This window comes from Rhipicephalus microplus, chromosome 10 (genome assembly GCF_043290135.1).
Source record: "Rhipicephalus microplus isolate Deutch F79 chromosome 10, USDA_Rmic, whole genome shotgun sequence".
In the NCBI taxonomy this organism is placed as follows: Eukaryota; Metazoa; Arthropoda; class Arachnida; order Ixodida; family Ixodidae; genus Rhipicephalus; species Rhipicephalus microplus.
In genome coordinates, this window is record NC_134709.1 from 92,664,142 (window position 1) to 92,686,582 (window position 22,441).

General features: G+C 43.1%; 1 protein-coding gene across 1 annotated transcript; it reads right to left on the bottom strand.

Moving 5' to 3' along the window:
• Positions 1-2,195: 2,195 nt before the first annotated feature.
• On the bottom strand, positions 2,196-21,505 carry LOC119180951 (uncharacterized). The gene is made up of 5 exons (XM_037432093.2): positions 21,323-21,505; positions 15,355-15,515; positions 8,840-8,925; positions 6,394-6,465; positions 2,196-2,394 (listed from the first exon to the last, which is right to left on the bottom strand). Exons 1-5 carry the CDS (start codon positions 21,482-21,484, stop codon positions 2,267-2,269), a joined length of 609 nt encoding a protein of 202 aa, XP_037287990.2. The 5' UTR covers positions 21,485-21,505; the 3' UTR covers positions 2,196-2,266.
• Between the last annotated feature and the right edge of the window lie 936 nt (positions 21,506-22,441).

Below are 22,441 nucleotides of genomic sequence, written 5' to 3' on the forward strand. Positions count from 1 at the left end.
GAGGCCAGGACGGGAGTACTGCGAACCAAGACATAACGGGCCAAATACGAAGGGGTAGACACAGTATGCAGTGCGTGTGGAGAGGAAGAAGAACCTGCCGAACACTTGATAATGTTCTGTAAAGGGCTTCACCTATAGTTCAAGATGATGGCGCAGAGTTTTTCAAAGCACTGGGGTTTAGGGACCGGGAGGGCAAAATAGTCTTTAAGCACGTAGACTTAACTGGAAGGAGGTTATCTGATTGGTGGCTAAAGTCAAAGCACGAGTGAAGATCAAACTTTTCACTGCAAAGTACGAATCCTCAATCTCACTTTTTAAAGAAAAAATAAATATAATTTTTGGTTCACTGAGTATTACGGCTTGGTAACGCTTGCCACCACCCGGTCTAAAGGGTACAGCCATATCCATCCATCCATCCATCCATCCATCCATCCATCCATCCATCCATCCATCCATCCATCCATCCATCCATCCATCCATCCATCCATCCATCCATCCATCCATCCATCCGATGAAAAGATGCAAGATGTCATAAACTAGACGGTGGTACTTGTTGTTGATGATGAAAGATGCGAGATGTTATAAAATACGGATGATGTCACTTATGGGGCGTGTAATTCATGAAAGGCAATCGTTCGATTTAGTGTGGTGACGTACGCTAGGAGAAGCATTGCAATAAAATCGAGTGGTGAAAATGTACGGAGGATTCTTAGTTTACCAGGTTTAGCTGCGGAGCTTCGCCCGCTCTTCATCATTCACTTCGTGAATCTGGCGGCACTTTTTCGCCAGGAATACAGCATGTTACCATTGTTGGCTCATTTATGGAGTTGTCCCTGGCCTATTAATGTGGAATGTTGAAACTGATGCGCACGTGCTCGGTGGCACGGTTGCTATTGCATGATTGACGTCACTCACAACGCAGCCAACGGCGCGCTTGCTGGGCTACGACGCTGAGGATGACGTGGATAGCACAGCCAATGGATACCGCTCGTGACATCCCTGCCCAACAATTTTTCGTTTCTTCTACACACATACATATTTAGCTGTATTACTTAGTCCGTTGTAGTCCAAGACAGTATGTTTATAACAACTTTTCGTAAGTCTGAGTCTGAGCTATGCCTGTGCAAAGAGAAAAAAAATTGTGGATCCTAAAGCTTTGCCTCTAGGAGTTGAACGCGATAGCGACATCGTGTTCTCTGTGCGTACTTGAGACACTTTGTGCATGAAACCTTTTCGATTTTGCTAAGCACCCTTACGTGGCCTTACGGGTATCGGCACAGTAGCGTGTGTGCCTTTTGTAGTGGCATACCGGCTTTCAACCACAGAGCCAATATGATTATCACATATTCCGACGTCCGTTGGCATTGTAAGCTTGTACCACGTATTATTACTGCAACACTTCCGGTTGCGTTGTGAAGCTTGTATAATCGACGCGTGTGTTTGTGAAGCATGAAAGCTGCTTTCAATGAATTTCCAGAAAGAGGAAGTTTTTTTCACTGTTTTCCCAAGCAGAGGCATGACCGTGTGATTCAACCTCCACTTGCCTCACAAAAGACCCGGGTTCGACCCCCACTTGAGGCCAAACAAGCCTGGTTCGTTTCCCACACTGCTTCAAAATGTTTCTCATTTTATTTATCTGGTTTGCATCGACCTATATTTTTCGGTCACGCATATCATGATGAGTATTCGCTTACAACCGCCAACGCTGGATTTTCAGCGAAAGGAGCTCTTTCATTCTATTGCGTTGAAATATGTTTTTTGACAAAGCCTGAGTGAGCTCCAATTTCTTTCTGAATTTTTATACTCGCATCACTCCTCTCAACTATGATTTTGAATTTTCATTGTTAGTAAAAATATACAATACAAGGTTATGCTATGCTTCTTCCGTATGCTATTGTTGTTTATTCTTTCTGAATTTCAAATAATTCCTACTCACACTTACCACACTTTGCCACCGCTTGCGATGCTATACTCTACAATGCTATGCAAAGATTTATCCCTTTCTCTCTCTAAGCTTGTATTCTGCCTGCCTAACACCATGCTACGGCATCAAAAACAAAACAACAGTCCGAGCTTCTAAAAAGCAACAAATATAAAAGAATGAAAGAAATCGGACAAAATTAGGGTCATGCTTGTGCGGTAAATTAGTGAGTTTTTTGTATCTAAGACTTGGTCATGGATTGCTTCCCCAGAAGTATCAAAACTTGCAAATTTATTTTGTGTCGCGTATCTGCATCAGCACAGGCTACTGAATTGTATAGAGTGCTTATGAATCAAGGCAGCTTGGCTTGAAAACCGGGTAGTTCCAAGGACCACATGTGTCAAAAAACACTTTGTTACACTCGTGCCTCTTCGATATCATCGACTCCCAGGTGTATTGTTCACATTCGCCATCTGCGAAAAAAAAGATGAAATTATGGTGGTATGGTACAGTGAACCCCCTCCCCACCCCCCCCCACCCCCCAAAAAAAACGAATTTACAATAACTTACAAGTTGGCTCTTAAATATTGACCGTACTCTAAGGAACGAACCTGTTCAAGCCCGACGTCGAGCGGCTGCTTCAAGTGATTTAAATGCCGCGCTGAAGTTCGCCACACGCCCTCTGACGTAAGCAGTATGCGCACGTAAATAGTTATTTTTCTCAAATATCCTTTTTTTGTGTATTTTCAACAACTAAGTACCTTTTCTCAAAAAGTATTGATTCGATTTCGATGACATTTTATATGCATGAGCTACAAGAAGATAGAAATAATCTGAACTATAAAATAGCTGATTTTATAAAAAGTGCAGCAGTAACAAAAGTACACTACAGTAGGTACACTCCGTCGCGTTGTGAAAGCAATATTTTCATTTTTTACAAAGACTTAATGACAAAGTAATATATCTTGTTCCCATGTAACCTAGTAGTCCCTACAACAACATGGCAGATCATGATTACATCCCTCACGGCAGTTGCAGAAAAAAGGTACATTGAATAAGTGAAGCCCTTTTAAAATTCGCGGCTGGGCCATATAAAAAATAAGCAACCTAGGAAAAAAAGATGTCACTTGATACCTACTCCAAATTGTGTAAGCACAAAAAATGTTTTAGGAATACTTGCAGCCGTTTTCTAAAATAATACGCTAAAGCTGACATATTTCGTTCGCCCTACCATGCCTCGTTAGACTTGGCTTTGTAAACTTACACCAGGGCTATATATATTATACGTTCTATGGTTTCATTGCAACGTTCCCTAACGACCTTAAGGGTGCTTGTTGTTTGCTGCGAAAGTTGTCGACAAGTAGATAACGAGCTATTGATATAAAAGCCGGCCGCTCGCTTGGCTGGAAATATGAATTGGTTGACCGTTGATAAAGCTTTGTTTTTATACATAATGAGTGTAGACGCCAAAATCTTCTATGATATCTTTTTACTTTTTTTACGGCCAGGATTGCCCCTATTCAGGCCAACACAATGACTACCATACATTCGCTCGCGTGTTTCGTCAATGATCCATAGATAATATTACGTGAATTACATGGAACGTTTGACTACTTTCGAAATTCTCACGAAGTGGTCGGTAGCATTCGGGTGGCGTGTGAATTGAGTGTGATGCCGTGGCAGTATCGCAATGAGTATTAAAGTGCTCACGCCGAGAAAAGTTGCAGTGGTTGGTACATTCTCGCTCCGCTAATGGTGCATTCATACTATCGACGGAATGCAGACTTGTCGTGGACGCGGATCCACGAATGATCCGCCTGCAGACGCATTGGCACCATGGGCAGGGTCTTTGATAGAACAGCCAGATTTTTCTGTGGTTCCCTGCACCCGCTATCAGCAGACCGGTTTGACAGATTCAACAACATGACTGCAAGCAGAACGTGATGCTTTGCTAATGTCGAGCATTGGGAACGCTTTCAGTTTGTTTAGGTTAAGAAGCCGCTGTTGGCGCAATATCTGGATGGCAAGGAAAGGCCGCTATACAGAGAGGAACTGAATGTGAACTTCGCTACCGTCGTGCTTGAGGCACCAGATAAGAAGGAAGGGCACAGTGATGCACGAGCCGAGAATGGCTTTTTTTTTCTATCGACCTGTCGTGGGTAACGCACACATACAGCAACCATTGCACTGATGCACATGAGGTTTTCTTTTGTTGGTTTTCACTTATACGTTGAAATCAGTGTTCAGACATGGGCCGGGTTTCGAGACTACCACTTTCAGCGGCAGCGCCACTTTGCCGGCCGCAAAATCCTGCGTCTGCATGCAATGATTAAAGCGGCAACTTACTCGCTACTTTAAATACTGCCGAGCTGCGTGCTTTACCAGCGATAGATATCACAAAGGTTGTCATAGGTAAATAGGGCCCCAGAAGTGAAGTAGCCACAGTCTATATCATCGATGAGGATAGCTATACGGCTAGAGCTGAAGAAAAGTTGAACGGTAGCCAGCGTATTTGGCCGCTAAGGCTGTGGCGTACCGCCACCATAATGCCGATGTGAAAAACTGGTTAGGCCAAGCCAACCGCAAGTCACGCGGACGAAGCGTTGTTTAACAGAATCGACGATATGAGTTCATGTGACAGTCGTTCATCCCTCCGAATCCAGATGCGATGTGTCACGTGAATGTACCAGAAGCACCACCAATCTCCCGAAACGCCTTTCTTCAACAAAATTACGTCGTCGGACTAATCTGACCATGGGCCGAACGCAGGCAAATGACAATGATAATTCATTTCCCTTAAAGAGAATAGTCTTTCTTGCAATACCTAGAATTTTCATATCTGTCTGTCACAAGCCTCCCGGCAAAGGTTTAACCCGAATCTCAAAGCCAACACATCTTGATCTGGTGGCTTCATTTATACGTATGAACGTCCTCAACCAAAAAGAAATAACACACATGCTTAAGGCCCCAAATCAATATATATGCAAGAAGTAGTCAGTGTATACATTTATTTAGAAAATGCATATATAGGTATTCAAGGATCAAAGCACTGATTACACTGCTCTGACAATGCGACTCTATGAATGAAAAGCGGGCGGTTCTTACGGTCCGCTAAAAAGTCAGGCGCTTCAACAAAATGAAACCGGTACTGTCACTCACAAATGGTTCAGTGTTCTAAAAAAGTCGTTTTTTTTCACAATATTGCCAAATGGCGATATCTCACGCATTGTCTTCAATCAGAATACAATCGTTCTCTGACGTCCTTTGCAGCGAAGTGCGTTGATACGTGGCCAATTTTAGCAACTGCATCTTTTTGGATGATCTAGGCGGTAGACAAATACGGCATTACTTGCTTAACACCCAGTCTTTCAAACGGTTGACGGCTTTCATACTTGAGAACATCTAGACCAGTCTATGTTCTGTCAGCGTGAACCGGGAAATAATACTAGGAGCGTCGCGCTGTTCTGGTGCGGCTGTCATGACGCTCATTGCTTTAAATAAGAGGAAACGAAATCTCAGGCAATCACCTACGGATCGCTTCAAGACACTGAGTGAATGATAAGAAAAAGCCTCTCGCGTGCTAATGGGACTGGCCGTGTCCTGAAAAGACGCTGCAATATATGTGAACGACACTTCTTCTGAGTGTCTAGCAACTGGTCGAATGCTCCATGATGAGAACAGCGTCGACTGGTTGCACATGAAGACGGAGATGCTTGGTCTTTAGTTTGTGGCTGAAATGAAAGTATAGTACTGCTACTACTATGACATTGAAGTGCTATTTGCCATCTCAGCATGGTGACATTTATGGCAGGTCAATGCCATAAATGTAAACAACGTTATGAATATGACGGATGCCGTAATAGATCGGTCTAGAAATTTCGACCACCTGACGTTCTTGAGCGTGCACCTAAATTTAAGCCCGCGGTCCTCAGCCGTTCTCGGCTCTTTTGAAAATGCGGCCACCACGACCGACATATGATACAACAGCTTTCCAGTCACCAGTTGAGAACCTCAACCCCTATACCACCGTCAGGTTTCCATTCCAGCATGACTGCTCGATTAGAGTGACGGTGTCGATGACACGTGCCCGATCGTTTTCTTTTACATAAAATATTATTAACCTCTTTGAGTCGGCCCAGTGTGCTCTAAAATGTTTTTAATACGTCACAGAAGTAGCAGTTGCATGCTCTAAATGTTTCTGCGTTAATTTAATATGTTTAAACGGCGGTATTTTTATTGTAGGAGGAAAAAAACAGGTGGACTATTGTTCCTAGGTACGAGATTAAGGACTAGGCATGAGAATATTATGATACATGTCAATATACAAGGGCTGAATGCATGCACTGAGCAAGAAACAATTATCAAGAACCGTCCCCACGTTGTGTAATTCATTAGATCAATGTGAGCTCTACCGAGGATTTACAGTATGACATCAATTAATAGTAAAACAAACAACGTCATGTGACGCTTACCTTGGTTTAATAAAATGAAGCATTTCTCAGACTCTAACCAGTAAGGGAGCAGGTAAACTTTCGCTTGTTCTTCTATAAAAGAGATCATACATCATGCGCTTGAACAAAATAAACAGAAACAGAAGCATATATATAGGGTAAAAGATTCTTTGTGGCACACAGCGATTATAGATGACCTCATAAAAACATTTCCCCTCGTAACTCTGTTATCCATTTCTTTACTATACCACAGAGGTTGACGTATGAAACTTTACAAGACGCTGTCAAAAACGTTACAAAATTCATTATCTTCAAAACCACGGAATGTATCCTTGTAGTTAAAAAAATTATTCAAACTACATTATGCCACCAGTGGTATACACACCAGTTATGCTTTAAAGTATTCTACCTTATCCGACAGGCTATATGCTCGGCAAGAATGTGCAAGCTGATTTCTATCCCCACAAGAGCTGAATTACTTTCTCCACAAAAGCTTGTTAAACGTTGAAGAATGTTTGTTGAAGTGAAGGGAAGCGCTACAAGAGAAATGTGTATTTAGAGCATTTCATATTATTTTCGAATATCATCGTGCAAAAAAATATGCACTAGTTGTTTGAAGTACGCACTATGGACAAGACATTGCTACCACGTTAGACGCTCTAAGGCGAACATGAAAGGTCAACCAATTTTTCGCAGTAGTGAATCGTCATCCCAGAGAGGGCAAGCGGGTTAGGGGGAGACAGAAGGTTAGGTGGGCAGATGCGATGAAGAAGTTTGCGGGTATGAATTGGCAGCAGAAAGCACAGGACGGCGTTAACTGGCGGAACATGGGAGAGGTCTTTGTTCTGCAGTGGACGTAGTCAGGCTGATGATGATGCTGATGATGAAGATGATGATGAATAAATGCCTTTGAACTGATAGTCATCGCCTTTGTATGTGCGCGTATGGGTGCTTCATCGCAGGGCCCGTGGCTGTCGTTCACTCCGACGCTAGCGGCCAAATCGATGTTGGTAAATCCGAGACGTAATACGCGGTGGAAGTGGATTTACGATTCCTTGTCCTCTCATAAACCCGTATATTTGCTAGAGCTCCGTTGGGGCCACCGCTTGCACCCACTGTCCTTCAAAAAGTTGTAAGGTGAGTGGGCCAATACCAATACCGATCCCATCAGCTCACCGGCAATCTCGCCTCTTTATGTCAATAACCAACATCATGACCCTCCGCATTTCGTTGGTGTCTGCGAAAAAGCTGCGGAGGACTAGCGTGACAACTACCTGCGAGTAAGAGCTACTAATTTAAAAGACGATCCTCACAAGCTTTCTCACCCCACCATCTATCTCACGGAGGAAGCCATGACATCATTCCTTAACCATAGCATTGAGCTCACCGGTGGTCCTGGATTCAAGCAGCTGCTTTCCCAAGTGTTCCTCACATCTGATATTCAATCCGTTCTGCCGAAGAGGATCCTCGATGGCCACACATAACATCGTGGCGAGGCATAAACTTAGTACATCGAGGATGTTTTTGCTGGCGTGTGAATTATTTGATGAGCCACACAGAGAAACTACGCCACATGCTAAATGACGTCGGTACCATTGCCTCCGATGGCCTCACTGTTCAGAATAGCTCGAATACAGCTGCTGTCGTCATCAGGTGTTAGCACATCGATTACTTTTACTTCGTTAGCTTACAATCGAGCACCGGTGAACACCGTTCTACGGCGGACTGGAACCTACGTGAATTCATTAAAAAGACTTTACCGGAGAAACTGAAGCCATTGGTCTTCTGGGCACCTCCCCTAATTTCGTACATTCTGCAGGTATATTTACCCAGATAATATCATGGAAATTTAACATTCCAGGAAATTTTTGGGTGAACACTTTATAGGCGGGAAAAAAATTCTTTTCTTGGTTGTTTTTTACGCACAAGCGCTTTTCCGCTATACCCTGGGATATGAATTTCGGATGCTTCTTTCAATAAACTGAGTTGTGAGTTTGTACCTTGTGGTCTTCTCGGCTTTCGCTTTTCCTTGTACTGTGTGCGTGCCTAAATATTTCCCAGAATGCTCTCAAACGAACTCGTCCGACTTTTCATGCTATTACAGGAACTAACGTCCTTGATCGGCTTAACGCACGTACAACCACCCGACAAGACTGCCATTGTATTCCGGCATTCTCTGTATTTATCAGACTAGATGGCCATTTTATTAGCCTGTTTGTATCAAGAAATAAACAGGTTTAAGACAGCGCTGGTCCTGTCTATGAGCCTCTTCGTAGCTCTGTGTAAACATGATCTTGGTGCATGACGATTGAATCCGGATATGCACCCACTAGTCGAACAGCTCGCACTACTGAAAGCAAACTCGCAAAGGGAAATGAAGAACTGTGCGCAAACTGTCGGCCCAGTTTCAGCCTACTTCCGCGTAATCGCCACCATGCACCCGATGAGGTTCTCTTTTCTTTCTTACCTTCCTCCTCGTGGCCTCTGATTATCATCACTGGATAAGGAACCTCGTCTAAGTATCCAATCTTCGCAAGTTTATGTGTCTTTCCTCTGAAAATATATACACAAATTTTTTTATGGTTTAGCACAACTACACCTTTACACAAGCAAAACATTTACAGTTCTGCTAAAACATCAAATTATAGCTGAGGCCACAAAGTATTAATTAGAGCTCTCCAAGGCACACACGAATTGCTTACGATCCGTCGACCAGGTGTCTTAGCCCAGCTGCGAGAGGTATGCTTGACGAGAGGGAGAGCATGGGTAAGCTTAAGTTGGAGAGAAAGTAGCGAAGTATAGTCAGTTTAATTTAGTTTTGAAGGTATATCGACGTGCAGACAACGAAGCGGAGTAGAGGGAAGGAAAGCAAAATTGAAGCTATCGTAGGAGCCGAAGAAGTGGTGTAGAAAAAAGGGCCACCTGATAACCTTTCTGTATACACTGACGGCCTTGTAATTGTTCCGGAACGCATGGTAGACAGTAAGATAAACCCATGCCAATAGTTGTTCGATGAAATCAAGATTAGTAATTCTAAGTCAGTTCAAGCTGCGAATACCTTTATTTACTTCAGCGTAACTTACCTAATGACATGAGTAGTTAGTTAAGGAACACTTATAGAACAAACAAAATTTTTCAACACTGCATAATTATAATACCCAAACAAAGAACCAAAAAAGGGGGATTAGACATGACTCAATGAGGGCTCGCAATTATTTCAAAGTGAAGACATTCTTTGAAAGTGAAGACAATAAAGAGCGTCTATCAAGGCCCATTCACGCTAGTTGCAAGCCTGCCTCACCGTTTGACGTCTGACGTTCGCAAGCCGCCATCTGCCGGCTGTTTCCTCCGCGCACGTCCGGCGTTCTTCGCACTTGTGTTCGTTTACCTCAGTCTTCATTACAGACATCTATCTTTTTGTTTGAGCAGCGTGTCTAAGTGTCGAGTTGTTATAGTTTTTGGTCCGCGCACGTATGACGTACGCTCATTTCGTGCGTGCTTTCATTTTGAGGTCTGCGCAGCAAGTTACTAGCTTCTTGCCGTTCTTTGTGGGACACTGCCATTTGGTGCTGAAGCATTCATTCCTTCTTTCTTGTGGGAAAAAAGAAATGCACAGCGAATACTCAACTACATCTGTGCGAAACTGTTTCACTTTCGCGTTGTTCTGATTCACAAATAAAGTATCAGCCACGTTTTTTTTTTTGATGTGGGTGACAAAGGTGCGAATTATGCCGCAAGCGTTTGTAATGGGTTTGAGCATTCAGTGACACAGTCGTTACACAATATGCATTTTCTGACGCCTGGTTGTTGCTTTGTTTTTCTGAAACAGTTAATTTTTACACCAATACGATTCCTCTGCCGACGTCAAGCCTGCACAAGGCCAGTTTGCAACGGAGTATTAAGCACCGGCGTGGCACTATGGTAGAATACGGGGCTGACGTGCAGGAGGCCTGTGTTCGAAACTCAATGTGCTCTTGGTGTTTTTCATTGACTTAGTTTTGTTTCCTTATTTCATGCGACACTCGTTATGAATACAGATGGTGTCGGACAAATGCGGTGCCCGCGACCCTTGTTGTCATACCATACCCGCTTTCGTTGTCAAACTATGCTAAAACGCTCGCAAAAAAAACGTGTATAGTAGAAGTGGTCAAGACAACGCTTACACTGGTTCGAAGAATTATGCATAATATGAACCCAATTTCCCACTAACAAAAAATTTGTCTTCAGTGTGACCGCTGCCGGGTTGTCCCAGATGAACGCTCAAAAAAGCACGTGCCTCCGAATTCGGGCGACAGCGACAATACCAGACGCCGTTCAGACGCACTTGAAGCAAGGGTAAAGAAGAAAACTAGCATCAATGGTCTCCTCGGGCGCGTCGCCTCTCCCCATCGCAAGCATCGCTACACTTACCAACCTCCTCAAACCTTCCACCGAGCAAACCCCAGATGCTTCGAGAAAGAGAGCGGGAGAGAGTTCTCAGAAAAACTCGCCCCTTCCAACATGTTGCCTTTTCCCCAGCTTTGGCTGCACAGCGCGCCCATGAACCTTCAAAAACCCAGGGCGAACCTTCATAAGTGAGCAGCTGTTGGCGGTGGTCAGGAAATGAAGGTAGTTTGTACCATGAACTGTGCGTAAGGCAGCAGATGAAGAGAGTTTCCCACCGTCAGGCGAATTGCTTGTTCTTCAATAACCAAGCAGATGAGATGAAGAGGTTTTATACCTGCGGGTAAAAGCTTGTTACAAGCAGGAGATCAAGAGAGTTTTGCCGCCGTCAGGTGAAGTGCTTGTGTCTTCAAAGACAAACTAGTTGAGGTAAGAGGTTTTCCAACTGCGGGTGAAGGCTTGTATTACAAGGGGGGGGGGGGGAAGATTCTGTGTTTACCGCCAGTGTGCGAAGATGCATTCTGCAGTGAAAGCGCGTGAGTGGCCGACGTGTAACCGGCGAAGAAGCTTTTTTACTGGAGTGGGGATATTCGATGACGTGAGGTACCCGGAAGAGAAACATAGGAAGCAATAAAACAACAATGAGCGGCGCAATTCAAGTGAGTGGTTCGTTCAAGAGAAGCATTAAAACTTCGTTCCAAAAACTTTGGACGGAATTTCTTTGACGAACATTTTAGTCGATAAGTGTCTTGGTAGGATTGCATTGTAGCGCATGTTGTTGCTTGTGTCCGCTTTTCTGAGTGTATCTTGTTAAGTAGCCTGTTGATTTGAGTACCTCGTGATTGGTGACGTATTGTATTGTGTCATTGCCGAATATTGTTATTTATGTATTGTATGATCTGCCGTATTTGAGAGCATATTTTGTTTTTTAATCAGCTTACGACTCTTACTCCTTCTTTAGCGCACAGCCGGTGTTAGCTGGTGCGCCAAATAGGACCAGATCTAAATTGTCCGTGCTTTCATGGTGCAGTTAAGACCAGTGACACCAATTCACTTATAATGTCCACATTTTTCTGTGTGCTTGAATCTAATCTACAAAAGACCAGCGCTATACGTGAAAAACTACAAGGAATTTTCTCATTTTCGCTTTTACCGCTTTAAAAGCTGAACTTCACAATGCGACAATTAGGACTATTTTCCGGGATTCCAATCGTCCAGTTATGGTTACTCTTGATTTTGGTTATTCTGCCTACGAAATCTCAATGATAAAGCCGCAATATGTCCCGATGAAAACCGACCATTACACGAATAAATTCGGCAAGCTAATCAGTGAGAGCTTTCTTGTAAAAATGCCCATGATATCAGTCTGTTGTAGCAGAGAAAGCACATCCTGGTGAAGGAGTCGAACAAAATTCTCGTTGACATCTTTTTCATGCCCAAGCAAATTCGCTTTAATGTCGAAGTGAAAGTATAACGCAGTAGTCAAATCAGTTTTATTGCGATAACAATTATATGGATACTATCGACCTCATTTGGCCACTCGCGTCGGCGTCGACGCCCTGCACCGTATATGTATACGTATCTATATATTTAAAAACGCAAGAAAGAAAAAAATGCAGAAATCAAAAAACTCCGGCGCGCGAGTCGAACACGGGACCTCCACGTCGTGATCGCGAGGCGTTAACCACTTAGCCATCAAGAGGTTTTTCTTTTTAGTGACTGAGCCACCAAGAGGTACCCTCTTCGACGTTCAAACGGCAAGCTATTCATATTTACCGCTTACACCTGTTGGTGGGCATCTCGGGAGGGGGGAAGTATGGTGTTTTCAGCAATATCAGCAAAATGCCAGAGTGAGCACGCAGCGGCTCTCATCTCTCACGCGTACTTTGGCCCACGTAGTAAATAGGGGGTGTACACCCGATCGCGCGCCCTTCTTGCAATGAAGAGAATCTTACGTCTAGGCAAGCCTATAAGTTACGACTCTAATGCAGTTTCTGGGCGCACAGTGGTCGCAACATTTATTGCACAGCCTCCGTTAGCGAAAATTTCGCGTTTTTTCGACAGAGCGCCGTAACAACTGAGACACTTATTCGCGTTAATTTGTACCTTTGAGTGCGTTTCGTGAGTCCTTTGTGCGTGAGAAACGCGGGGCATGTTTCGATCTGCTTATCATTCTGCGCGTGAGCTTCCAATCTGTTCCTATCGCGATCATTGCTTCACTTTGCGTGTGGCAGCTTGGGCTAGTTGGTATGGCATGACGATAGTTATAGTGCGAGAACAAAACGACGACACAGAGACAAGAAGGACACGAAAGACTTGAGCGCTCGTGTCTTTCGTGTCCTTCTTGTCTCTGTGTCGTCGTTTTGTTCGTGTCTTTCGTGTCCTTCTTGTCTCTGTGTCGTCATTTTGTTCTCGCGCTATAACTATCACTTTAGCGGCAAAGCTGCTACTTTTTGAAAAAACAATCGAAACTGTTGGAGGAAATACACAAGGTTACTCAGACCCCAGTTACAAATCTATATGCTAGGTAGAGCGTGTACTCTTGAAAAGAGGTCAGCATATCCATAAACTCATTTCGAACAAGTGATTTGTGACAAAGAGCCTCTTTGTATGTGAAGTTAGTGAAACGCAGCTTAGCGAAACCCACTACTTACTTATTACCTGAACAGTGCTGACTCGAATGGTTAGTTCATTATCAAATGGGTAATAACTACGTTATTAGCTTATCAAGTGAGTGTGTCGAGTTTAACGTACCCCAGCTAGTCAAACAGACGTTTACGCAGACTTTGCTATATGTGCGTGTGTGTTGCCATATCAAGATAAGTTAGCTAAAAGGTATAGGGTTAAAGGAGTAGCATTCTTCACGTACATTAATTATTTGCTGCTAACTACTCCATGTAACTGCCGTTGTAAGTGCGCATCACAGCAGACCACCGCAGAAAAGTTATCACCACACAGTACCCATATATGATAAGATCTTAAGAATAATTGAACCTATAAAAGTGATTCACAGGGCAGAACACGCACGTAAGCGCTCGCACAGAATCTCACTTTTACATTTTCCTGTGCTGCCCTATTGCGCTTTGGTAGAGTTTCGGTAGGGGCCGAGAAAAATGGCAATGCTAGAACAAATGCCTCTGAGACCAGGAGACAGTTCACAACATTTCCGCCAGCGAAGGGCGTACGCGCTGCGGCATCGTGGAACTTCAATATAGCCCATTTATAATCTAGCAGCACCTTGAAAGCTATTTATGCCGGTACTGTGGGATCATACACCGTGTACTGACTACCAGTTATATAATTTAGAAGAATAAATTATGTTTCTAGACAATACGATGTGCACTTTATTAGCACATATGTTAATCGTCACGTTGCACGAAACTTTATTCCGAGGTAGTCAGTACAAATAAAGTTAGCGAAGGCATTTTCTCTTGAGTGTCACCATTCCGGCAAGATATGCTGTGGCATCTGCGAAATACCTGGCAACATATGTGGCTTCGCAAGCTAAAAACCCTAATAATGCTTCCTTGGGTAGTAGGGACAAAAGTTACAAACTATACTGGCTGCTGGCTTATAAATGGATGCCATGAAGGTAGTAAAATAGGCCAAGAGAAGTTAATACATGTGTTTAAACATTGTTAAGCAAATTTTAATTTAAAATGTGGGGCCCATGTGTAATACGCTATGCTGGCATATACTTGTTGTTGAATGGGAAATGACACAGTCACCGAATAAATTGTGGTCTTTAGTGAAACACAGGAGTGGAAGATTCATTCTGCTTGTAAATGCATCAAATTGGACGAAGAAAAGAATACTTCATCGCAATGAGATCCTTAGGACTCACCGCATATAGAGCTCCAATCACCACCGGCTACTACCATTTCACCATAGCACGTGTGACGTCAATGTATCCTTGGAGTGGAGAGTCGCTTGCCACATAAGTTTAAGCCGCATCAATATCCTTCAAATCTCCTTGTCAAGCTGAAGATCGCCGAAACGTCTCCACGGTACGCGCCACGGAACATGACACAAAAGAGGTCAGTGAAAAAAAGACGCCCGCAAAGCGAAGTGGCTTCTCCCATCACGGGTCGCGAGAGCGCCAGTGTTTTCAGACACTCGTGCTACTAGCGTGTTCAGAAAAATATTGGTTACCAAATAACGACTTGACCTAATGCACTGATATTTATGGTATAACTCTCGTTTAGCGCACGAAGAGACACAAAGGATGACAGGCCATGTATTTTCGTGTCTTCCTTTGTGTCTCTTCGTGCATCAAAACCACACTTATACCATGCATCTAAACCAACTAGCCAAAGTGTCGATTCTGTGGCGCTGTTATTTTGCAAGTTTGTTAGTGAGCACGCAAAGATCAAACCACATAACAGAAATTACGAATGCAAACTTGGCGTTATGGCCTCATTGGCTGTACTGTTTAAAAAACTGAGTGTGACCTCGGATTTCGGACGCACGTTTGTTCTACTGAAATAAATTAATAGTGCAATAAAGTTGCAGCGTGGCCGGCACATAAAAAGTTCCCACTGAAATAGAAGTCTGTTTTCATACATGAATTAAATTTGATAAACGCTGCAAGCCACTTACGTCGATACTCCTCTGTTTGAATCACTTCCTGTCACTTTACTCCCATAATAGAAGTCATAATCGGTGCTGTTCAGCCCGTTTTTTTCCCAGTAGATGCAGTTCCGCGGTTTAGTATCGTAAGTGGCCATCGTCAACCAGATTTTTTCTTCAGTGCTCAACATCTGTATGTGCAGAAGAAGCAAAAAAGCCATGTCCGGATATACGAAAGCAGTACCTGGTGTTGCTAGACTGAAAAAAAATCTTGTACATTATGACAGTTGCGTGAGCATTTGCAGCACAAAAGCGCAGTGTTATGGCCTTTAAGGAAGGAACTGTATTCAAGGTTTACAGCCGAAAAACTTCGGGGTTCATTTCCCTGTGGTTGGTAAAGTGGCTTTTTAGAAGCATTCACTTCCAAAACAGATAATTTAAAAGCTGTCAGACTAATTGATTAGTTTTTACATGATTAGCTCCGTTCAAATCATTTTGATCTGTGAATGCAAGCACTCGCCTAATTCTAGATTCCAAGATCTAAGAACGCCACTTTTCCTTTTTTTGTGGTTATTTATATGAATTCTGATGTGAAGACTCACCTGCTTCTGTACGAAAATAATGACGGTGCCCCAAATTATCAAGCTATAGTCATTAGAGATGTGTTAGCCCACATACCGATAGCATGATCAAGAATATAGGCCCAGTCACTGAACAAAACTTTAATGTAGTTTACACTGAAGATGATTTCTCGCTCCAAAGTTCGATGTCATTTAAATCTTTCAAGATTTCTGTTGGAATAAACGCACACGGCGGATAACATTGCTAAAGATTTTTTATGAAGATATGCTGAGTAGTCTTCTTAATACCTTACCGCGGTAAATCAGAGTCACTTTTTTTTGCTTTATATTGACCTATATGTGCACAAAAATTGTGCCTATTTCTATAATTAACAATAGCTTGGATGTTCGCAACTTCATACTTAATTTATTCGTTAGTATAAGTTCTGAATGACTTGAACAGATTAGCTTAAGCAGTTATCGGTATACTCAGATTATTTTAACATTGTAAGTTGTTGTCGTCATGGTTTTTGGGGAGCAGAACTCGACCGGAACTGAGCTGGTTGTGTTGACTGATCACCTTTCATGTGCCTTAAACCTTAAACTAATGCAAAAAGTAGACATATTATTCGTTGACAATACCAAAGCATTCAATAAAGTTTCTCACTCTAAACTCCTTTTAAGAATTCATAAAACTTTCTAAAATTCGTTGATCAGTATATCATAATCAGAAAGGTTTTAAATGCGAAGCATTTATTAGTGAACTTCGACCACTTTTGAGCGTACATATCTATCTAGCAGCTTACGTTTGGGTGCATTTGTGGTCACCGCCTAAATTTGGCGTGAACAAAAATAAGCGTGGGAGGGTAAGATCGTTTGATGATTATGACGCGCTAGTCAAGACATGAATATTGTCATAATCGTGTCGAGTACATCGTCAAATACTTCCCGCAAAACAGCGACACACTGCTAATGGGCGGGTATGTGCCGCTGGTATGCAGGTATGTGCCACAGGTGATTCACAATTTGTATCTACCCAGGTACCACGAGAACACACATGGGCAATTTTAACGCGTGGGCGTGAAGAAATACCCGACACTGGTAGCGTCGACCCGACAAATGCAAAGAATAAATGTCGGGGTCCCAGCTGTCAAACTAAAGCATTCTGCGTGGCAATGAGGCATTATACTACAGAGGTATGTCGGGTCCTGGAACTACTTTTCAAATAGACACTTATTTTCGTCAAATGCCAATAGTAGTCGCAGTAGTACCTACCCAATCCTACAAACATTACATACGTACTACTTTGCTGCAGCCGTCACGTCGGGTTAACGTCAATTGCGGTTAGTTCCAATGTGCTGAAGCTGACGTATGTAGCAGTGTGCAGCGCCTGCATACTATCGAGCCTCGGTGCTTCATATCAGCTTCTGGTGTTGCTAATACGCATGTTACAGTTGGCATCGTTGTGCAAGTGCAAACAACTAAATATATATTAACATCTGCAACTCTTCAACATATATCTAGCGTGCAACATTTGTACTTATAATTAGCGTCATTGTATGACGTGTCGCTAAATAAAAAAATTGCGACGCGGTCGATAACCTCCCCTCCGCATGCGTCTCATAACGTTGATTCCCAGGTACGTGAAATCTGCTGAATTTATAATTGCGATTGCTATTATATGGACCCTCTCGGCTAGATTTTACAGTCGGTAAACTACCATGTTTTCAGCATAATGAGCAAGATGGCGCAATGAATGCGCTGCGGCTTTCATCTTTCACGCGTACTTTGACCCGCGGAGAGGAGTGGACTGGACAATCTCTCGCGCGCCTTTATCTCTCAGTCGGGAGGATTATACGTATTGATTGGAATTGGCTTTACACTGGAACGATTCTGTTGTACTTATGGGGCGCGCAAAGGTCACTGCAATCGTTGCACAGCTTTCAATTGCGAAAACGGCGTGCTTTTCAGGCGCAGCGAAATGACAACTGAGACGCTTATTCACGTTCATCTATACATGTGAGCTCGTTTCGTACAGCGTTTGTGCGTGAGAAACACGGGACACGTTTCTACCTGCTTGCCATTATAAACTTGACATTGTTATTTGTTTCTATCACGTTCGTTGCTTCTTCGCTTCGTCGCTTCGTCTTTGCGGCAAAGCTGTAACTTTTTTTTTATTATCAAACGAAATTATTCGGGGTCTGTCAGGCAAAAAGCTGTATCAAACAGCTTGAATGTGCCTGAACGCCCTTATATAGCAGCGATAACCTCAAAATTAACATACATGCATATATTTTTTCAGTATATACTAAGAACAAAATTCGCATTTTTAAAGGAATTGAAAAAAGGAACATTTAGCTTTAATTTTACCGCTTTAATTCTAGCACATGGAAAGTAATGCTATGATCCTTCTTTTTTATCTGAAAGACCTTCAGGTAATGTAATGTATACGCTGGCCATTTCAATTTTAATTATTGATATGGCCAAATATATTACAGTTCGCATTCGGTTGTGCGCAGATGGCTTTGCCCTATTTAAAACGCCAGGCCTGAGCTGAATGCGGAGCAAAGTCAAAGTGAAAGGTAGAACAGCCGCCTTTCGGAGCCTTTCTAAGCACTGTTTGGCAACTGCTACAAACATACTTGCTGGGCACCACTACACCATATAAAATCGTACTTTCTGGGTAGTAGGCCAGCATTCACTACGCCATCTTTTGTCATTCTTCAGAGAAGCGTCATATAAGCTAAACAGTTGCAAAGGATTTTGTGCTGATTATTCATGCAGTGGCTGAGGACGATGAGGAACTATGCCTGAAGTTGGCATGCGCCACAGTTAATAGGTGACGAAGAACAAGCTTTTGTAATCGGTTGAAGCGTTGGATGGCTCATTCAATACGATATTCGCAATGTGTAACGTTTGGTTGTTCCTCTGCTGTTCTAAAACGCTTTATTACTGTTATAACTGCTATTCCTTTCTGATATCAAGCCAGCCTAGACAAGTTTTTATACAAGACCCTATGTGCATGTACCGGCCTGCCTCAGAGGTAGCATACGGGGCTGCCACGCAGTGGGCCCAGGTTCGGACCCCACTGTGGGCTTCCTTGGCCCTATATCTAATATAATCCTTGGCCACATATATTGCTTGGCCTTGGCCCTATATCTCACGAACCACTTGTATCACCCATTGGTACGACCTGCATGAAGCCGTGATCGCTCTGAACTCACAATGCAATTAAATTATCGTAATGGAAGGTTGCTTAGTATAGCCCCACCATAGTTGTCTAGTGGCTAAGGTACTCGGCTGCTGACCCGCAGGTCGTGAGATTGAATTCCGGCTGCGGCGGCTGCATTTCCGATGGAAGCAGTAAATTTATAGGCCCGTGTGCTTAGATTGGGTGAACGTCAAAAAACCGCTGGTAGTTGAAATTTCCGGAGCCCTCCACTACGGTGTCTCTCATAATCATATCGGGGTTTCGGGACATTGAACCCTACAAATCAATCAAGGTTGCTTAATATAGCGCGTGTAATATGAGCCGGCTAATCTTATTTGTAACACGGCTTCAAACAAACCCACTAGCAAACATCGTTATGTCCACCAGTTGCATTGCCAAGATACCAAGGAAACAAACACATTAGATCAGGCATGCACATTAACAAACGATATATAGAGGCGTCGGCGTTTTCTTACGTGTTCCTATCGGCCACTTCATAATGAGATCTAACTTTAGAAGCACGGATATTTAGATGAGTTTGTACTGAACCACATTAGCACTTGAGAGTGCGAACTGTATTTTTAAAAGAGAGCGCTTGTGTGTTCTGTCCATTGTATCTTGTATGTTTAATCCTCTTAAATATCAACAGAAATCTGACTTCGTGATAACATCACATGGAATACTGAATGGTCCTCACAGCAGGTGGGGAAGTTTGGTTTTAGTGTCTTATTATGGCGATAAAACGCATTTGATAAAAAAGTCTCAGCTCTGCCGCAAAGGCGAAGTGATGAGCGCAATAGCAACGAAATGAGAGGTTAGGCGCAGAATGAAAAGCTGATCAAAACGTGCTTCGCGTTTCTCACGCACAAATGACGTACCAGACGTACTTACAGGTAGAGATGCACGCGAACGAGCGTCTCAATTGTTACTTCGCTGTGTCTGAAAAGAGCACCCTTTTCGGAAACGGAGACTGCAATGATTGCAGTGACTTTTGTGCGCCCGGTAACTCCAAAATAAATGTTCCAGGTAAAGCCCCATGTCCGCCAAGAAATATGATGCTCCCTGCAAAACGAAGACACGCGAGGGAGCGTCACCCCCCTTCTCTAAGCGAGGCAAAGTACGCATGGGAAATTAGAGCGTGCGCCGTCGCGCGATGTAGCGACGTGCGCTCATTGTGTAATCTTGATGGTAATGCTGAAAACGCGATTATTCTCCTCGAGTCCCATTAGCATAAGTAAGTGATAGATATCATTAGCCCACCGTTTAAACAGTGAAGGATGTGCTCCGGGGTGGCTCAGTGGTTAACACCGCGCATTTATGGCGCAGAGGTTCCACGTTCAATTCCGCGCACTTGAGTCTTTTTCTGGATTTTTGTTTCTGTTGCGTTTCCGTATATACGTATATAGGACAACAGACACGACAACGTGCTCAACTCAACATGTAGGCCAGTCAACTAGACTATAAGCAACGCTATGACGGCTTTACTCGTGACGACACCTTCCGTCCTGGAAATTAAAAGATACTTTCAACGCCTCTTCGTACACTCGGATTGTGTTAAAAGTTTCAGTCACGCTTCTTCGGACCTTATGTTGTTTGTGAGCGAACATCTACTATCAATTACCTGCTCATTCCCGTTGAAGGCTCCTCGGACCGTCGTTACCGTGCTTCCGAGATAATCCACGTTTCACGTCTGAAACCCCTTGTTCGCCGTATCTTTCTCGCCGAAGTCTTCGCTGGGCCGCCCGCTCAAGTGCGCAGGCAAAATGAATGTGAGTATTATTCATGCATCCCATCTTCTCATCTGTACATACTCATCAACAGCACTCGAGTTTGGTATGTGGGGCACATACTGGAGACAATAAAGAGTTGTTTTGATAGTCCTGGATGCCGTCACAATTATATATATATATATATATATATATATATATATATATATATATATATATATATATATATATAGCGAGTGACGCCGACGCCAGCGACAAATCCAGCCGAGAGTGTGTACATAATTGCTATCACAATAAAATAAAACTAAACAACTCTGACAGTGAAACCATCAAATAATTTGCACTTTCTCAGCGTGCAACTGCACAATAACCAATAGAAGTATAGACGTCTGCAACGTCCGCAAAGCGAAAAATTCCTCTGACTTCTATCCGAATAGAGGTGCCACTGAACCAGAAAAAAAATAAAATAAATGGTAGATTTCGATCGAGAACAAGTTTACCTGTTGTAGATCTTCCAATGCAGGGGTCTCATCTTCCGTGGAAGTACAAGAAGAATGCTCAAAGTTGTTAGCAAAAATGCAAATACTGAGTGCTATAACGTGCAGTGCAAAGGACCTCATCATTCCACTCGGACTCCGCTCGCCGTGTTCGTCAGCAATCATGCAGCAATCAAGACCCTACGCTTGCGAAGAGCTCGTGGCCTTATTTATATCTCAGTGAGGCCAGATGTAATACCTAGGTTTTCATTGAATTATATTTTGATTAAGTATGGCTATAATCAAAAAGACAATACGTTTCCCTGAACTTTTGTTCTAAAACGCTCTGTTACATATGTTAGTCTGATTCATTGCGCGAGATGAAGCTTATGACATGAAGCTTCACTGAAGACAACGCAGGCAACAGCATTGCAGACTACGCAAATGTGTTTGATTAACTACTTCTCCACTGCTACGAGCTCAACCAACTTGTCAGTGAGCTTCTTAAACTTAAAGAAATAGCCGAAAACAGAGAACTAGACCACCAGTATACCAGGAACGTGCTCCACCGTCCATTTGGTTCCCTTGAACATTTGTGAGAAGTATGTCCTGGGGACGACATCGTCAACATAAATCAGCCCGAACACGCTCGCTGAGGGGTGAAATCCTCTCTCGCGATCCAACAATCGACCGGTTTTGTACCATCTGCTTCCACATTATACCTGCGAACTTCCTTACCTTGTCTTGTCTTGTCGCCTAGATCTTGGCTCATACCCACAAGGGGGATTGGCCACACCGTACCTTATAATGAAATTCTCTTATAAAACGCTTGCTTTAAAAAAAGAGAAAAATTAGATAATAACAATAATAAAGTTCATTTGAAAAAAACGTTAAAAAGTGCAGAAGAATTTGACAAACCAGAATTTATAAAACAAATGAGCAAAAATGACAAAGGGGCCCGGCAAAGAATTGGACATATTTGGCAGTTCCAATAGCAGCATATTCTTCCGGTTGCATGTATGAATTTATGTACCGCTGACAGAATAGCACGGCGGCCCGCACCCAACTGACTGGATTCAAACGATAAAAGGGTGGATGTATTATTTGCCCATTCAAGCATACCATTGGGTCTCTAAAAAGCAT